We start from the raw sequence: 18511 nt of genomic DNA, 5'->3' as shown, positions 1-18511 counted from the left end.
ACCACCATCATCACCATAAGTATCATCCTCACCACCACCACCACCATCACCATAAGTATCATCCTCACCACCACCCGCAGCAACACCCACAGCAGCAGCCTCAGCAAAGCTAGACACAGTGCACTCTTCCAAGCATATGACATACAGCCTCCTCCTGACCTGCACAGCCTAGCAAGTTCCAAGCTGGAAGGGAACAGTGGTGCTTAAAGGGAGAGCCCTGTGGAGGTGGTGAAGGGTAGGGCGCAACTTCAATGCTCATTTCCCTTTTGTCTCCGAGATTGCTTGAGTGCTATTTCACATCACAATTTGCCCAGAGGGTAGGTGTTACATGTTGAATTGTGTCCCCCGCTCCCCCAAAAATCATACATTGAAGTCCTAACCTCCAATTCCTCAGGATGTAACTTATTTGAAATCATGGTCTTTACAGACATAATATAGTTAAAATAAGGTTACTAGGTAGACCCTACACAGACATAATCTAGTTAAAATGAGGTCACTGGGTAGACCCTAATGTGATATGACTGGTGTCCTTATAAAAAGGGGAAGACACACATGCAGGGAGCAGGTCACGTGAAGATGAAGTCAGGGACCAGAGTGCTGCATCTACAAGCCCAAGATTGCAGTAAACCACCAAGAGCCAGGGGAGGCTGGGGAGGCTGGAATACTCTCCCCACAGCCCTCAGAAGGAGGCAGTCCTCCCAGCACCCTGACCTATGAGAGGGAGATGCCTCTACTGGACACCTCTACTCTCCAAAACCAGGAGACAATAAATGCCTTTTATTCTCTGATGAAGACAGGCACCTGGCCTACAAACACATGAAAGATGCTCATCATCTTTAATCATCAGAGAAATGCAAATCAAAACCACTCTGAGATATCATCTAACTCCAGTAAGATTAGCTCACATCACCAAATCCCCAAACCACAGATGTTGGCGTGGATGCAGAGAGAAGGACTTCTACACTGCTGGTGGGAATGCAAGTTAATATGACCTTTTTGGAAAGAAGTTTGGAAAGAGTACTCAAGGAACTAAAAGTGGGCCTACTTTTAGATCCTGCAATTCCTCTATTACGTATATACTCAAATGATTCAAAATCATTTTACAACAAAGACATTTGCACCAGAATGTTTATTACAGCCCAATTCATAACTGTCAAGTCATGGAAGCAGCCCTTATGCCCATCAATCCACAAATGGATTAACAAATTGTGGTATATGTATACCATGGAATATTATGCCACCTTAAAGAAAGATGGAGACCTTACCTCCTTCATGTTTACCAGGATGGAGCTGGAACATATTCTTCTTAGTCAAGTATCTCAATAATGGGGGGAAAAGTATTCAGTGTACTCAATAGTACTATGAAATCAGTAGATAGTCATCTGCACATTCATACGAATGGTAAAACATAACTATAGTCCAGAAAGACAGACGGAAGAGGAGGGGGAGGGGAAGGGAGGGGGGAGGCCTAGAGGAGAGAGGGTATTTGGGGGGAACCTTACCTAACGTGCATAATGCAATGATACATTTCAAAACTATTAAGAATAGAGTATGAATGTCTTACCATAATAAATAAGCGAGGAGATGGTTATGTGAATCAGTTAGATGTAAGGATTCCACTTTGTATATCAAATCAGCACATTGTACCACATCAATGCATCAATGTACACAGTTATGATTTAATAAAGAATAAAAATAAAATAGAATAAATGCCTATTGTTTAAGCCACCCAGGATGTGGTATGTTTTTCCCCCAAAGTTCCCAAGCCCACATCTTACAAAGAGCCAAAATCTGAGGAGAGTGGGGTTAGGAATCTGTATTCCCAGATGAATAAAACACAAAACCAGAACATGCAGGCATGTTACTGCAAGGGGCCTGTGTGTTTGGGAGAATGTCAGCACAGCCCATGCTCACTTAGATGTCTAGCAGGACTAATTCTACCATTTATGGAGCCCCTGCTGTTGGCTCAGCCCCGCAGCAAGTGCTTTCCATGCCTTACATGAATGAATGGGAACCTTACAGCCTCGCCCCCAGCCAGTCTGCTCACGTCTCTGGATAATACCAGTCACAGGAGCTACCACTTCTTATGAACATACTGAACAGTGAGCTGCGTAACACATTCTATAAAGCATTTAGGAACTTGCCCAAGGTCATGCCACCACAAAGAGTGGAGCTGGACTCCTGAGCTCCCGCTCTTGTGAGACTGTGAGTAGCAGTACCCCATACAGGTTCAGAGTTCAGAGACCAGGGTTCAAACCCTGGTTTCACCACCTACTAGCTGGGGACCTGTGGGAAAGCGATGGAACCTCTCAGTGTGCCGGTTTTCTCATCTGTAGAATGGCAAAAAAAACTGTGCCTCCTTCACGGGGTCACAAGAAGATAAAAAACACAGAGTGCTTAGATCAGAGCCTGGCCTGCCACACACACTCCATGTTCGGGAAGACCTCATTGCTGCAGCTTTAGCACCATCAGCATGCAACCCAGACTGTCTCACCAGCCAACACACTCTGAGAGTCTCCACGAGGGACCTAAATGACCACCCCCACCCCCAATTCCCTTGGGGATTGGTTATCACTGCTGCTGCAGAACCTCTTCTGAGGCCAGTGTCCCCACATCACAGTTACAAATAGGGGCTTTACCCCTCTCTGAATGAGCAGTCTGGACGCACTGTCCACCAAGCGTCTGGACACCCAGCAGTGCCTGCCACCCTCACAAGTCCACAGGGTCAAGGAAGCTCTTGACAAACTATCCTGAGCTTACTACCCAGCCAGCACTGCCGACCCCACCCTGACTACATCATGGAATCAGGGCTTCTCCGCACACTCCCAGCACGGTCGTCCTCTGCCCTCGACCTCGGGAGGCACGCCTGGGGCCCAGAGGGCATCCTAGAGGAGGCCCCTCACCCCCGGCTGCCCCACAGGGTCCTCATCATTTAGAGGGCTGTGAAGGAGTTTGCAGTGGCCCTGCTATGTGATTTTTTTTCTTTTAATCTCTGATAGTCAGAAAGTAATTTATCTCAGAGCTTATCAGGGCCCCTTATTTTTGATGTCTTTGAAGATTCCAGAAGGAAACAGGTACTGGGAAAAAAACAGGGGACTCTTAGGACTCATTTACTTCTTTTTCAAAACCTCAGTTCTGCACCAGAGATGAAAACCCAACCTGACACAGCAACTTAAAAAGAGCGTTGGTTAAAAGAGTTCCCAGCAGAGACAGGCAGTATGAGAGACCCAAGCTGTAATGACAGTAAGAACCCAGCCCTCAGATCCTGTTTGCTACGATGGAAACAGCCTTCAAAGCAATCAGGACCCTTTGGAAGAGGGCAAACATTGGCATGCAGCCACAGGCACAAACAGTGCACAGGGCAGCCCCACACCTGCAGCTCAGAGCCCAGCTCTCCACTGTGGGCAAACCTCACCTGGCCTGTCAGTGGTGAGGGGCCCCCAAACAAACCAGACAGTCCTCAAGTCTGAAAAGATCAACTCCAATCCCCACCACCGCCAAGTACATGTTACAGAAGCATAAGTGCACTGATAAAATATCTGACATCAAATTAAGAAAACAAAGATGAGGGATTCCACTCTGAACCGTATCTCAGGAGTAAAAGCCATGGTTGCGGCACCTGCTTCCCTCGTTCCCAGGGGCTCACTTGTTCATTCCTCCAATGTTACAGGACCCATGTTATGAGCCAGGCACTGTGCTGAGGATGAAGGTGTGAGACCCTCAGGGGTTCGCACAGAGCCCACCAATCAGCAAGCATGTCTACAGAAAAACAGAAGAATGCAGAGAGGGGACGCTTACACTGGGATTGATCTGAACACGCTAGAAAAGAACAAGAAAAAGTGCTCAGTTTAAGAACTCAGGAATTTTCCTTACTTTTCTTTTCACTGAAAGCAGCTGTTTTGCCATGCCCTTCTGTTTAATTCAGAATCTCAGTTCTTGCTAAAACCATTCTATTCTCAAGACGTTCTGGTAGCCTGAGGCCTCCTGTGCAGTGGCTTCAAATGGGGCGGCACAGAAACAAACTCATTTGTGATCATGTAAGAAAAGACCATATTCTTGTGGCTCTTGGAAAGGAAAAGCATTCTGTTCCATCATCTCAGTTAAATAACATTTCCTCTACTTTAAAAAGAATACATCTTTTAAATGTATACATTTATATATACATTTATTTATATACACCTTTATTTCCAGAAAAATATTTGAGGTAGCTTCCTCTGATCTCTCTGTGCCTTGTTGAGAATATATTATTTCAAAAGATTATTTCTAACAATAATACATGTACAATTATTACATGTAATAAATACATGTGAAATTTTTAAAAAATATATGTACTTCTGCAGTCAAAAAGAGACTACATACTTCTCAAAGACAGAGGCCAAGGGGTCTAAATATCTGGTGAGAGATCAGCCGACTCTGGACGGATAATTTAGTGAAATGAGAGCTGAACTCAGACACATCAGAACCCGAATCCCCTTCTCATTCCACAAAAAGCATGCTTTCTAAAACCTTTCCTTTACAAAGTTGGAACAGTTCTGTAAAATGTGGATTCACTCTAGAAAAGTCGTTGACAAACTCCTTTGACTAAGTCTCCATATTTCTTTAACACGGATACATTTTTTACTACAACCAACCATCTTTACCAACAAGGAGGAGGAGATGGTGGGAGAAACCACATTAAAGATACGTCCTCCTTCCCATCATCAGGTATATCTTTAGCTAAGAACCAGTTACAAGAGTCAAGAAATGGGCCCTCAGCCAAATTATCCTCGAGTCCTAACGCTACCAGAAGGGAGTTGGACACAGGCCTATCCAAGGGAGGCAGGATTGCTGCCTGAACTTTCCTTGGTTTTTGTTGTGCATGAGAATCTGTGCTGGAAGTAGTAAATATTAAAACAAACACAAAGGGCAAGGCAGAATTGTAACATTCCCAACCCCATCTCCAGGGTCACAGGTAAAGAAACCCAGTCCCACGCCGGTGCAAGGACTAGCCTCATGCTCCACCCAGCACCCAGAGAAAAAAGTGCCACTCTCCTGACCCAGACAGACCCAGCCATGGCCAGGGTCCTCAGCTCACCACAGAACCCTGCAAGGCATCTTACATCACAGAGTACGTCACACTATCTCACTAGGACTTGGTCACCTTCCACAGAGACCAGGGGTATTTATCTACTGCACTTTCAGGTGAAAGAAGATAAAGCTCAAAGATCAAGCATCTGGACAAGATCATAGAGCTATGGCCAGAGCCCTGTCTTATAACTCCGAATCCCCAATTTCACCCACTTCACGGCAGCAACGACACTATTAGTGTCAAGAACAGTAAAGATGACCCAGCTAAGTACTAATGATGATGAAAAACAGATGATTTTTCTTAGCTGCTTGATTATTTTTGGAAACCTTCTGGAGCAAAGATCAATACTTAACAAAGAAGAGTTAACCTCTATGCTTTAATTTGCTGATTTCATAAATAATTAGATTGAATCTTCTGGATTTAAAACACTCTGTAGTTGGAAATATCATCTGGGTGAAATTGCCACCAAAAATGTAGCTTTGAATGTCCATCAACTCATAAGTAAACAAAATGTAGTACGTCCATACAATAAAATATTACTACTGTATGGATAACACAGTATTATTATCTATTATAAATATAGTATATTTATTTATTATAAAAAGAAATAAAGTCTTAACACATGCCACACCACTGGAGAGAGAAACTAGCCATGAAAGACTGTATCACATACATATTTTATGATTCCTTTTATATGAAAGGTCCTGAAAAGGCAAATCCAGGAAGATGGAGAGTAGATTAGTGCTGCCGAGGGCCCAGGGAGGGGTAGTCAGAGACGACAGGTCAGGGATGACAGCTGATGGGTACAGGGTTCCTTCATGGAAGAATGAAAAGTTCTAAAATTACTTGTGGTGATAATTGTACAACTCTGTGAACATACTAAAAACCACTGAATTTCACACTTGAAATGAGCAAATTATGAGATACATGAATTATATGTCCATAACCCTGTTACCAAAAAAATTCACCTTAACTTTCCTTGTAAATACTGAATTCCATTTAAAATGATACAGTGATAGGGTTTTTTATTATCAGATCAAAAGAGTACATTCAGAGGAAGCAGACTTTTTTTTTTTTTTTTTGCCTGTGTCAACATTTACTTGGCATACTTGGCTTCCTATTATGGAAATAATTTACAGACTCAAAGGATATATGTTGTCTAAACTCAAAATGCCTGTTTTTATAAATGGCACACTCTTACTACAGTAACAGTACAGTCTACCTGCTCCGTGGGAAATGCTTAACAATTCAGTATCTCAGAGTAAACATAAAAGGCTTCCCCCTGGTTTATGGTGTGGACTCTACTGGGAACTTTTTCCTTGCCCTCTTCTCTTGACCAAATCTACTCACGAACCTTAGAACCCTCCTCCCAGGCCCTCTGGGGGACGGCTCTTCTTTGTGGGAAGGGGGACGGCTCTTCTTTGTGGGAAGGTACTCCATGTTGACCTCACTCAGCCCTCACACTGCCATGTTCCATCACCGTTTACTTGTTTAATTCTCTACAAAACCAAGAGCACTGTGAAGGAGAGCTTGGCTATGCTCAGACTTGAGATCCCCATGCCCAGCACATAGATGATGAGGTCTCTCGTCAGTGTTAACCAGCTTTGGTGAGCACGTTCACCTTTAAAACCATCTCATCTGGAAGAACTGCAAATATCAGTGAGGGAAAAGACTAAAACTAAACTTTAACAACTCCTAAGAAAACGTAAGGGCTAACGAGAAGCAGGATAACAGCCTGTCTTAGAAGGTCAGCTGAGTCACGCTCTCTCGTTCACTGTTGTTCTTCTCTTGCAGTAACTTGCAGAGACATTTTACTGTCGCAGCATAAGGCCCAACTGCCACTTAGCAGCACAGAATCAATGCCATCTCTGCCCTTACGGGGCAAAGTCTACCTGGACAGCACTTCTTGAGATGATGTTCAAGTATCCAAGAGACCTTCCAAGAATAACAACCAATCACCACTAAGTGGGCAGATGGGCACAGTGATAAGTGTGGCTTCACTTCTCTGTCCCTTACTGACTGTGTGACAGTGGGCAAGTTATTGAAGGACTCTGTAACACTAGGCTCCTACTCCCCAGTGGGGAAATAATCCCTAAATCCTCAAGAGATACAAGAATTAAGACAGCACAGGGCCTAAAAACAGCAGCTGTTACTTCTCTTTCCCCAGCACACACTCCCCAGATGCCTTCCGAAGTGCTGATGTTAGAGATGATAACCTCTCTGAAGGCTCACCAGAACCACACAAAGTTGAAAAGAGAAACGTCTCTAAATCTCGGTTTATTAAGAAGAACCAAAGGAAATGAAGTCAGGGTCAGACCTCAGCAGATGCTCCCGGCGCTCCCTGGTGACCGAGAGGCCCGGGGATGGGCTGAGCCTTCCCACCCAGGGTGCTCACCACGAGTCCAGCTCACACACACCCTGGGCAGGAAGAATCCAAGTGTGGAAAACAGGCAGTCCCAGATTGTAAACCTCACATTCTACTTCCTCGTTCTTGTCATTCTTTTAGCCTGTGTTTCAAAATTCTGAATCCAGAGCATCAAGATCCCAAATGATAAGAATAATAAATAATAATATTCAATGGCACAGCACTTACCCAGGTAGGCACTGTTCTGAGACACATACATTCCCTCACTTCATCCTCATCTGAAGGGCAAACTGAGGCATCAAGTGGTTACGTGATTTATCCCAAGGCCAAATACATGATAAATGTGGGAGCCAGGGGTAAAGCCCAGCAGTCTGCTCTCTGATCTCAACAGCTACACTCCAGGACTTCTCCTAAGCCCCTGCCGTCATGCTGGCTTTACTCCCTCTTGATGTCAAGGGACTGTCTGAGAAAGTCATATGAATGAATTCTGGCACCTCAGTCTTCCCTGCCCTAGTGCCTCCCTAACAGCAGTCCCATGAGGAATTACAAACCACGTGCCTCCATGCCTGAGAGAGAACATGTGTCAAGAAGTACCAGGTGACACGCAACAGCTGCTCGACGGTCAATTATGCACACACTAATACACATATGCACACACACGTGTACACGAATGCACATAAGTGTCTATACAAACACATGTATCTGTGTACGATAAGTGTGAATATGCATGTGTATATGTACATAGAACATTTCTTTAAATATATTTTATACAAAACACTATTTTATACAGGTCCGAGAAAGGACAAGTAGCTTACCCCAGGCCACACAGTGTGTGACTGTGCTGAAGACATGTTTGAATCCAGGTGTCTAACCCCAGGCCTGTGCTCAGACCCACCTCCTATATTCAAACATCCTGACTTTACCCATAGTGACAAACTGCTAGAGTGTTAGTGATTTTTATGCCAGAAAATCATGGTGACACATCAAATTCTGAAGGCCTCATTTTTGCTGTCTGTAGCATAAAGAGGCATGCAATTAAAACAGACCCATACCTGTGGCCAAATGTGCCTCCTTTATAACTCTAAAAAGTCTCAAACCACTCTCAGGTGTCAGCTTCTTGAGTTAGAATTTGCAAAAATAAACATTCATTCATTGTGTTGTATGATCTCCCATCAAAGAACTAAACAAATTTACACTGTGAATATTAACAGCACCCTGAATTAACATATTTTTAAAATAAAAGTGCTCCACAAGCATTCTCTCAGAGACCTTACAAGAAATAACCTAATATTACAGTGGTGATCACCAACATTCACTGTGCTCTTAGTATCAACCAATGCTGTTTCTAGCACTTCACAGGCGTTCTCTAACCCAACTCCTCAGCAACCTTCCAGAGCAGCTATTGCTATCTTTGTTATTAATAAGGAAAACCAGCTTTATTTCTACCCTGTAGATCTTTCTTCTGTACACATTCTCTAATGATGAAAAATTTGCAGAGGAAACAACGTATCCAATCTAATCTCATTTTCCAACATATTAGAGACTCTTGCTATGGAAGGAAACTGGGGCGAGGCCTTCTGCAGGGGGAAATGCGGTTCCAGGAGAAGGCTCTGTCTTTAGGGCTGGACATCTGCACACGGCTGACCAGCAGCAGGGACACCCACATATACATAAATGTGAGAAAGCAATGAGCCCCCAGGGAGACGGAGCTGCCACTCGGGCTTGCTACTTACCAGCGCTGTGTGAACTTTAAGATGTGCCTGCAGCTTATATTTATCTGGAGTCGAGTAGTCACAGCCGTCAGTGGGACACTTCAGCAAGATGTTACTGTGTTTCTGAATTACATGGCGTTTAAGGCAGTTTTTGGTGATGGAAGAGTAATGACACTGGGAGCAATAATACAGATGTTCCCGGGTGTGGGTGCGGACATGCATATCAAAGTGCACTTGGTACCAAAAAAGTTTGCCTAAAAAAATATTTTCACATGAGAACAAGGAAGTTTCTTTTATCCTGAATTTGAATTTTTTAATTATTATTATTTTTTAACTATGGTATTTATCCCCCTCTCCTGCTTGTCCAGACCACCCTTCATACTTTCTACCACATTTCTGTCTGGAACTTCCTTTTCAGAGGTGGAAGGTTGTGAGTGTTAAGGGAGCGATTATGTTTTTGCATGACGTCAGGGCTAGGAGAGGAGGAAACAAATGTTTTGGGGGGACCAATTATGGTGCCGAATACTATGGTGCCCATGCATAAACTGAGAAGTCTCTAAACAATCGTGGCACTCCTGGGACAGGTGGACTTCCTACTTCTTGCATGACCAGCGCCCCAGGAGATGCAGGAGCTGTGCTCTCAGTGAGCTAGAGGGTGCTACTCAGGACCTACAGACAGCTGCTGTAACTTCTCTCAGCTCATCTAGTACATGGCCACAACTTAAAGATCAACTTTAAACTTGTCATGTGCCAGAAGAATGATTCTGGTAGAGGCCTTGGGGTAACCCGCAACGCACACCTGACCCAGCCGACACAGTGCTATGCGGTCACCCCAGCTGCCTCCACAAAGGCTCCAGTGCTAACTGCAGCACGGTGGTCACCCACTCCTATCTGCAAAGGAGGACATGGCTCATTTAGGATGCATTCTTTGCAAAGAAGCATGGGCTCAAATCAAACATGAGGTGACCACAGTGTGCTGGGGGTGGATGGGGCTGCGGGAAGGAGCGCTCCATCAGCCACACGCCTGGTGCTGCTTTTCCTTACCACAATATTCACACTCCAGGTCCCCATAGACCTTCCGGATCCTTTCACACAAACCGGTGTTCATTTGCTTCTTCTGTAAACTGTCTAGGACCTTCATGAATGCAGTCATGCTAGGCCGGTGCTCAGGGGCAGGTTTACAAGAGTCAGGCCGGTGTGTGACAATGTCCCCACCACCGGCTACTGGAGGAAGGAGGTCTGAGGCTTCAGCTGTGTTGGACCTGAGACACCTGCTAAGATTTGGGTCACTCTCTGGAAGGGTGGCCATTCTTTGCCCTTCCCCTGGGGGGCTCTCAGCACCCTGGGTCCCCTGGTTCGGCCCAGCACTTTGGTCCTTGGAAAGTAGTACCGTGATTACTTCACCCTGAGTCTGATCAGAGCCTCTATGCTGGCTGCCTGAGGGCTTCTTGGGAGCAGTGTTGCCCTCAGCAGAAGAGCTACCATTTTTCAATAAAAACTCATCTGAAACTGCTGCCTCAGAAGGCAGCTCTGATGAGATCATGGTGGTTTCCAGTTCTCTGGGTGGCGGGGCTGCACTTTTGGCCTGGGGGGAGGCCAGGTGCACAGCTGAGGTAGGTATTTCCACAGGGGCCTCTAGCTTCTTCTGTTCCTCCTCAGGCCAAGCATCCCCAGGACGGGCCTCCTCCTTGAGCACATTCACCCTCTGGAACACAAACTCCTCTTCTGCCCGCTGCAGCTGGTCCCCCAAGGCTTCCTGCTGGATGTCCCCACCAGGCTCCAGGAGGCAGAAGCTCTGGTTGATGGAGCTGGTGAAGACCAAGGTCTCCTGGGCAGCCCCGTGCACCTCTTTGATGTGGGAGCGCAGACGGATGGAGCTCACAAACTTCTTAAGGCACAGGGCACAGACATACACGAAGGGGTGCTTCCTGACATGCAGCTCCAGCGCCTGATACTTGGTGGCCCCGTGGCCGCAGAGCTCGCAGGCGAAGGGCCACTTGTCACCGTGGACCAGCATGTGGCGGTCTCGGTCCAGCTCATTCTTGAACTTGCGCTCACAGATATGGCAGTCGTAGAGCAGCTGACGCTTACCCTCCCTGGTCATCAGGCAGAGCTCATCCAAGGCCTCCTTGACCTTCTTGTCCTGTAGGTCATGTGCATCACGGATGTGCTTGATGAGGTTCTTGACGTCCGAGTACTTCTTCTTACAGAAGCGGCAGTGCTGCTTGATCTTCTTGTGCACCCGCTCCACGTGCACCTTGAGGTGGCCCTTGCTCAGGCAGGTGAAGGAGCAGCAGTCACAGGCGAACTTCTCACCCGTGTGCTTGCGCAGGTGCACATTGAGGTTGGCCTTGATGGCACTGGCGTAGCTGCACTGGGGGCACTTGTATGGCTTCTCGTTGGTGTGGATCCTCAGGTGGGCCTGCAGCGAGTGCTTGAACTTGAAGACCTTGTTGCAGTACTCACAAGTGAAGATTTTGAGCTGAGTGGGACCTAGCCTAGAAACAGACGACAACACAGTTATGTTTGGAGACTTTGAACCTTCCTCCAGAGCTCTAAATCCTCTTTATGAACCAAACACCAAAGGCTTAAAAGTGAACTAAGTCCAGAGAACAGGTGGACGCAGCCATTCACTCAACAAACAGGACAAGAGGACTAGTGTGGGTCATGGTCCTCCAGGAACTCAGTTTGGGGAAGAAGGGTCAGCAAATGGTTGCACATCAGTGTAGTAGGTGTTGATAGGAAAATGGGCCGGGAAGAAAGAGAAAGACATCTCTCACCAGGATTAAGGTGGTTGGGAAAACTTGCCAAAGAGATGTCTGGGTTGAGGCAAGAGAGGGAAGAATGTTTCTCAATACACACAACAACCAGCAGTATTTGAAGCTGATGTTTTAAAGACATCAGTCTGAATAGGATGAACTCTTCAGCTTCATGAGACTAGACCCAGCCAGCTTTCCAATAGCTGGGATAATCCAGACGTGCCTATTCCTGCAGCCATTACTGATGACCCTCTTTCCCTTTCTACAGTTCCCATTAGTGGAAAACCCTGGCCTTTCACCAAGACTTCACTTCTTCCCAGGAAAAGAGAACTAACCTGTCTTTCTGATGACTCTAGAACAGGACCCAGAATCATGAGCTGGGCTCCGCCTCTCACTTTCTGGGAAGCATGTTCCTGTCTGTGGTGAGCATGGGTCGCAGCAGGTGTTGGCCAAGTGGACATCTGTGAGCTGGACCAGGAGTAGGGCAGGACTGCAAGGGGGGTAGGGGGGCACGCTGCCTAATTCTGCAGCACAGTAATGGGGCTCACTGTCTGCCTGCGCCACGCTGCTCTCCCCCCAGCTGCCAGTAACAGAGCTGACCTGTGACTCTCTGTCACCCTCCCCCTTCACTGTTGGTTTAGAACTCAGATGGAGAAAACAGGATCATCATTTACTAACCTCCTACACCATTTATTCACATAATTGCCATGTGCTAACACCTGTCAGTGTGTTACAGGTACCATGTTAGATTTTGTGTACATGGTAGAAAAACAAAAGCCTGGTCTGCCCCCTGATCTGTCCTTGGAATATGTCACAGTGTTACTAAATGTGGTAATAGTAACAATTATTGAGTACTTAGGAGATGAAAAACTCTATGCAAAATATTCAATCCCAGTGCTATTACTATACCCATTTTACAGATGAGAAAACTGAATGTTTGCTCAGCATCATACAATTAGAAAGTGGTGAAGCCAGGATTTCAATCCAAGCAGACTATCTGACTCAAAAGCCTGCACATTCACCCACATCCTCTATATGGCCAGAAAACACAGATGCACAGCAATCTGTCCCCACAGTGACCACACACACACATTTCCCTACGCAGGTTTCCAACTGTCAAGAGAGTCAAGCCTTGTTTCTGAAATCAGCAAATGATAGTTACCAAAAACAACAAGCACCAGGGATAGGAAGTGGCAGATGAGACCAAAGAGTCAGGAGAACTTTCTCTCCAGCCAAAGCTACTCTCTCAGGATGTTATCCAAGGAGGACCTTCCACATATTAATGATCATGTGACGCTGTTAATTAGATACCACCAAGCCATACCCACTGGACCTGTGAAGTCTCTATTTATGAAAATATCCAAACTATGTCAATGAATGCAGGTTACCTTGTCTTAGTTAAAAATATTTAAATGGGTTATGATCCATAAATACTGGAAGATACAATTCACACTGTGTAATTAAAATATTCAAATTTGAAAGTTACTATGATGCCCACATGCTAAGCCCAAGGCCAACTTAAGGAAAGTAATTTGAATCTTTCTCAAATAACAAAGATATGCAGAAGGTGATATATTTTACTGAAATAAAGAACAATGAAGAAAGAAACCCTGGATTCATTAATATTAGTTAAATAAACAAATCACAGTATTTCCTCCTCTACTGTAAGATCTAAATGGCCTTGGAGGAACTTTCTGCACAGACTTTTGTTAGTAGACGAATGTGTGAAGCCACAGTGCCCTGTCTGCATGGGGTGGTGCATCTGGGGATGGTACAGGCTGCACTTGACTCTCAAGCACAAGCCACCATCACCATGAACCGATGCCCAAAACCTCGATGTCCATATGATTTCTATTAAATTATTCCACACCAGTGTTGCCTATGTAGTGAGAGAGGTACTCTCACCACTGCGTCTTAGAAAAAAATTGGTCACAAGACTTAAAAGGTCACTTTAATCCAGTTATTCTGCTTTGGGGAGATTATCTGAAAGAAAGGATATAAATCAGATGAAGGTGCTCATGGCTGATTTTTCACAAGCTCCCTGAAGGTCCCAACATAGGGGGAAAAACACTGGAAGGAAGTACACTGAAGGCATTAACAGTGCTTATCTTTAGGTAATGAGATTTCAAAATATTGTTCTCCTTAGCTTTTAGAATATCTAATATTTTCTATATAATAAGTATGTATCATTTGTTATGGAGAAAAAAATGATATAACCTAGAAGTTTTAAATCTGTATTTTACAAAGCAAAATCCTCATGCAAAAAAAAATGTCTCTTTTATAGTTACCTTACAATTGGTACATTAAAATATTAATAGTATACATGACAATAGGAATATAGCTTATATCTACTGATTAAATATTCAGTATATTTATAACTGTAACTAAATTAACATTCAGTTGAACCCCTCCCCAACAGACCTTTAAATATTGTGAAGATAATTAGTTAAGGTCTAAATTAACCTGAGACATAGAATTAAATCTCAATGATCAAAATACAAATTATGTGGTAATAGAATTAAATCCTATTACCACATAATTTGTATTTTTTTGCCAAAATAGATTTGCCAAAGAAATGACTATTTTTACAACTTCAATAAATTCAAATCAATTCAAATACAACTTCAAATAAATTTTTACATCAATAAATTCAGTTGTTCACCTGTACAAGAATAGAGAACTCAGGCCACACACTGATGAAGCATACCGTATGAAATAACAATACGATTTAAAGAGAGAGCAGCATGTGTCACATACTCTGCATATATCTTATCACTTATTCTCACCACCAAACTAAGACTCTGGTAGACAAACCTAATATGTGTAACAGATGCCAGGGGCATAGGAACTGTGAGCTTCATCAGGGCAGGTGCCATGTCTGCCTCACTCTTTGCCATGTCACCAGAGTCCAGCACGTAACAGGTGCTCTGTGTGTTGAGCTGGACTCAGGTATAAGAGTCTAGAGTGAACAAACTCAGGTTTGTTTGACTCTAAAGCTCATGCTCTACTCAAGAGCACATCATCTCCCCTCTTCCAGAGAAAAACCACTTTCTTCATCTTTCCTCCCAGCTGGCAAAAATGTCTTCAGACCGATCACGATCAGAGTTTATTAACTGACTTCAACGGGTACATATCCAGCTACACAAAAACGGGGGAGGGTGACAGAAACAGCCACTCACTACGGCTGTCCCACTGATCCAAGGTATCGGAAGGACAGTTTTGAATGTCACTTGAAGTTTTAAGTGTCACATCTTTGATGCAGTAATTCCAAATCCAGCAATTCATCTCACAGGAAGATACACGCACCAAAACGTTCATCACGGCCCCATCCACCACAACATTAACTTGGCTACATAAACTAACAGAGTCACATAATGCAAACACAATTCTTTAAATCTAAACTAAAAATAAAAGCTTTTCAAGGTATAAAAAGTTAAACAGAAAAGTTGAAAATGGTTCTTTTAGTGTTTCATGTTTGAAAAAAATTATAAAATTAAAGCAATATATGTTAGTACATCATGAAAAAATTATGGAGGCATATGAACCAAACTTTCAATAGTAGGTAGTTCTAGAAAGAGCAATTATGGGCTATTTCAACTGTACATCATACAGGATATGTGAATTTTCTACAACATACCTGTGTTATTTTCTAAAGTAGGGGGTAAATGAAGATTTCTTTAATTTTAACATGTGCAGCTATATAAATCTGCAAACTTACTAAGACTATCTTCATTCTTCTTTTTATTAAGGTCAAGCATGAATTTGCTTTAAGTAAATGGTCTGGCTTCATTAAGCCAACCAGCACTCAGTTCCAAAAGCCCACTGCTACACAGAGCACAGCAGGCTCAGCCCCAAAGGAGTCAATACCCTTCTCAGATAAGTCTGTAAACAGAATCCATGTAAACAAACATGCTGACCCTCCTTGCTCTCTGTGGTGGTCACTTGAGTCCAGCCTCTGGCTAGAGTTACAAAGAACACAATACTTACCTGCTGGATTTCATCGGCTGCTCGTACGGCGTCTGCTGAATAGCGTACTCCTGGTACCCCCTCCGAGGCACCAGGTCTGCCGCGGTGGTCTCAGGATTTGCAGCTCCTGTCTCGGGGGGCGCAGCCTCCACTGGAACGATCTTGGTAGCACCTGAGAATGATGGACAAGGCATTGCTTATTGAGAGCCACCGAAGGACGGCGCCAACCCCAACCCCGTGAGGGAAGTGATGCTTGGAAGTATGTTTCTTTACTGTGTGAAACCCATACAAGACATTAGTTTTCCCTCAGTTCACATATTAATGGCTTTCTGTGTATGCACGTGTGTGTGTGTGTGCGCTCACGCACATGCACGTGTGGGGGGATTTCTATGAATCTGTCTAAATGTCCTCTCAAGTTATATTTTTCACTTGATTAAAAACCAAATATGTACTGACACACATGTATATATGTATATATATACACACACATATGTGTATGCTACTTGCAAGGTTTTATATAGGACCACTTGTGTTAAACTTTAAGGAAGTTTAGCCCAGGCACAGTGGCTCACACCTATAATCCTAGCACTCTGGAAGGCCAAGGTAGGAAGACTGCTTGATGTCAGGAATTGGAGATAAGGTCTGAGCACGAGTGAGACCTTTCTCAATTATAAAAATAGAAAAAAACTATCTGGGTATGGTGGTGCACACCTGCTGTCCCAGCTACTTGGGAGTCTGAGGCAGGAGGACCACTTGAGCCAAGAGTTTGAGGTTGCCGTGAGCTGGAATGATGCCACTACACTCTAGCATGGGTGATAGAGCGAGACTCTGTCTTAAAAAAAAAAAAAAAAACCTAATTAAATTTAAAGCTACATCAAGGTAATACAGAGTAGTAGATTACACTGTCAGGGGGAACTCAGTCACCTGGGGTCTAGTCCATTTATGACATTACTTCAACACTGCTGGGTCTTGTTCTACCCTGTAAAATTAAGGGTTTGGAGTAGAAACTCTCCAGAGTCACCTTTACCTCTACAGTTCTACAATGTGAAGTGATCAAAGACCATTTATGGCAGCAGACAGTCATATGCACGCTTGCAAATATCATGTAGGCAAGTATCAAGTGCATTAGTGAAAGGTCCATTATTTCTGGAATAACAAAGGGAATTATTACACTTTTCACCCTTACTTACAGAAATCTCAAAATACTGCCATTAACTTTTAAGAAAAATTGCAGAAACATTCTCTAGCAACCACTAAAAACAGGATACTCTCTTCTGAAATTTTTATTTTCCAGAATAAAATTGTTCTAAAGTAAATGAGGCAGACAAAGTAGCCCTTCCAGAAAGTTCTTCTAGCCACATAATTTATTATGGTCTAGCCTTTATTGATCACCTTACTCCACAGGAAATATGGAAGTGAAATGTATTCAAAGTTTGTATTCTAAATAAGTTACTACAAATCAGCATTGAAAAAGACACTTCAAAAGCTGTAGCTGCTCTTAAAATCCAAACCTGATTTTTAAATTTTATTTGTGAGCTATCACCTTAGATAGAGAAAAAAAAACATGAATATTCTCTGAAAGCAACTATCATAAATGGCCTTATGTCTAAAGTGTCCCATCCTAGGAGAGACCTTTTTTTAAAAAAAGACAGCATGACATATCTGTGTGAAAGAAAATGGGCAGGGAAAATTCTAGCATTATAAAGTATTTGGTGAACTCCAATAAAAATACAAAAGAGAAGTTAGGCAGAGTTAGCATGTGTTTTGGAGAATAGGCCTGCACCACCATACGGGGTGATCGGCCAATCTCACATGCAGGGCAGAAGTCGCTGACAGCCGCTGAGGAAGGGGCTCACCCAGCAGAGGGCTGGGAAACAAGCTGTCCCCACAGTGGAAAGGACGGCTCCCGGGAGGCTGCCCTGCAGCAGCAGAGCAGTGGCCCTGGCTACCTTTCCTCTGTCCATTATCCACAGTCGCCCTGGGCAGTGAGCAGGTCTGTCACAGACACAGGTTCAATAGACAATTAAGTGGAGAGCCCCATCACCTCTGGAGCCACTCCAGATAACGGGATTCAAGCCATGTTGTGACTCAGACTGTTGCATCAGGTTGCCCTTGGCACAGACTTGCCAAAAGTCTCTGGATTTGTTATTTCTTGCTCATTGTGGTTACCTGGAATCGCTTCATGTGCAGTTAAAACCACACTTATGATGGGTTTCTTTGCCCCAGAAGGCTGCCCAGCCTCCTTTCCTGGGAAGATCTTCTGGATCTTCTCTGTTTTCTGCATCCGTGGTCTTTTGGGGGTCTTTTCTCGATCATCTTCCCTATACTTCTTTTCTAGTTCAAGGTCTGACTCATTACCTAAGGAGCAAATACCAAGATGTATAAAATTTCCTTTTCTGGGTCAGAGATAGAGTTGGAGAGCAAATGTCACTTTTTTATGAGACAGAAAAGGAAACAGAGCTCTTGCGTCCACACAGGCCCACTGCATCCCACGGGCACTGTCTCGGCCCTTCTCCCCTCACTGGGTCCACACCACCACACAGGCCACTGCATCTCCCGGGCGCTGTCTCGGCCCTTCCCCCCCCCACTGGGTCCACACCACCACACAGGCCACTGCATCTCCCGGGCGCTGTCTCGGCCC

The 18511-nt window shown here is 44.3% G+C and overlaps 1 protein-coding gene across 6 annotated transcripts in view; it reads right to left on the bottom strand.

Annotated features, from left to right (window-relative positions):
- The window catches only part of ZFAT (zinc finger and AT-hook domain containing), a 195925-nt gene that overhangs the window by 95799 nt on the left and 81615 nt on the right, over positions 1–18511 (bottom strand). For all 6 annotated transcript variants that reach the window (XM_012807040.2, XM_023514939.1, XM_023514938.1 and 3 more), the window contains 4 exons: positions 18040–18228; positions 15892–16042; positions 10190–11643; positions 9167–9399 (listed from right to left, as the gene is read on the bottom strand). In XM_012807040.2, coding sequence (XP_012662494.1) covers positions 9167–9399; positions 10190–11643; positions 15892–16042; positions 18040–18228 — 2027 coding nt within the window. The remainder of the gene's footprint in view (positions 1–9166; positions 9400–10189; positions 11644–15891; positions 16043–18039; positions 18229–18511) is intronic.

This window comes from Otolemur garnettii, unplaced genomic scaffold (assembly GCF_000181295.1).
Source record: "Otolemur garnettii isolate 467f Iridium unplaced genomic scaffold, OtoGar3 scaffold00062, whole genome shotgun sequence".
Taxonomy (NCBI): Eukaryota; Metazoa; Chordata; class Mammalia; order Primates; family Galagidae; genus Otolemur; species Otolemur garnettii.
The sequence above is the reverse complement of the archived record's forward strand: the minus strand, read 5'-3'. Positions and strand labels throughout refer to the sequence as shown.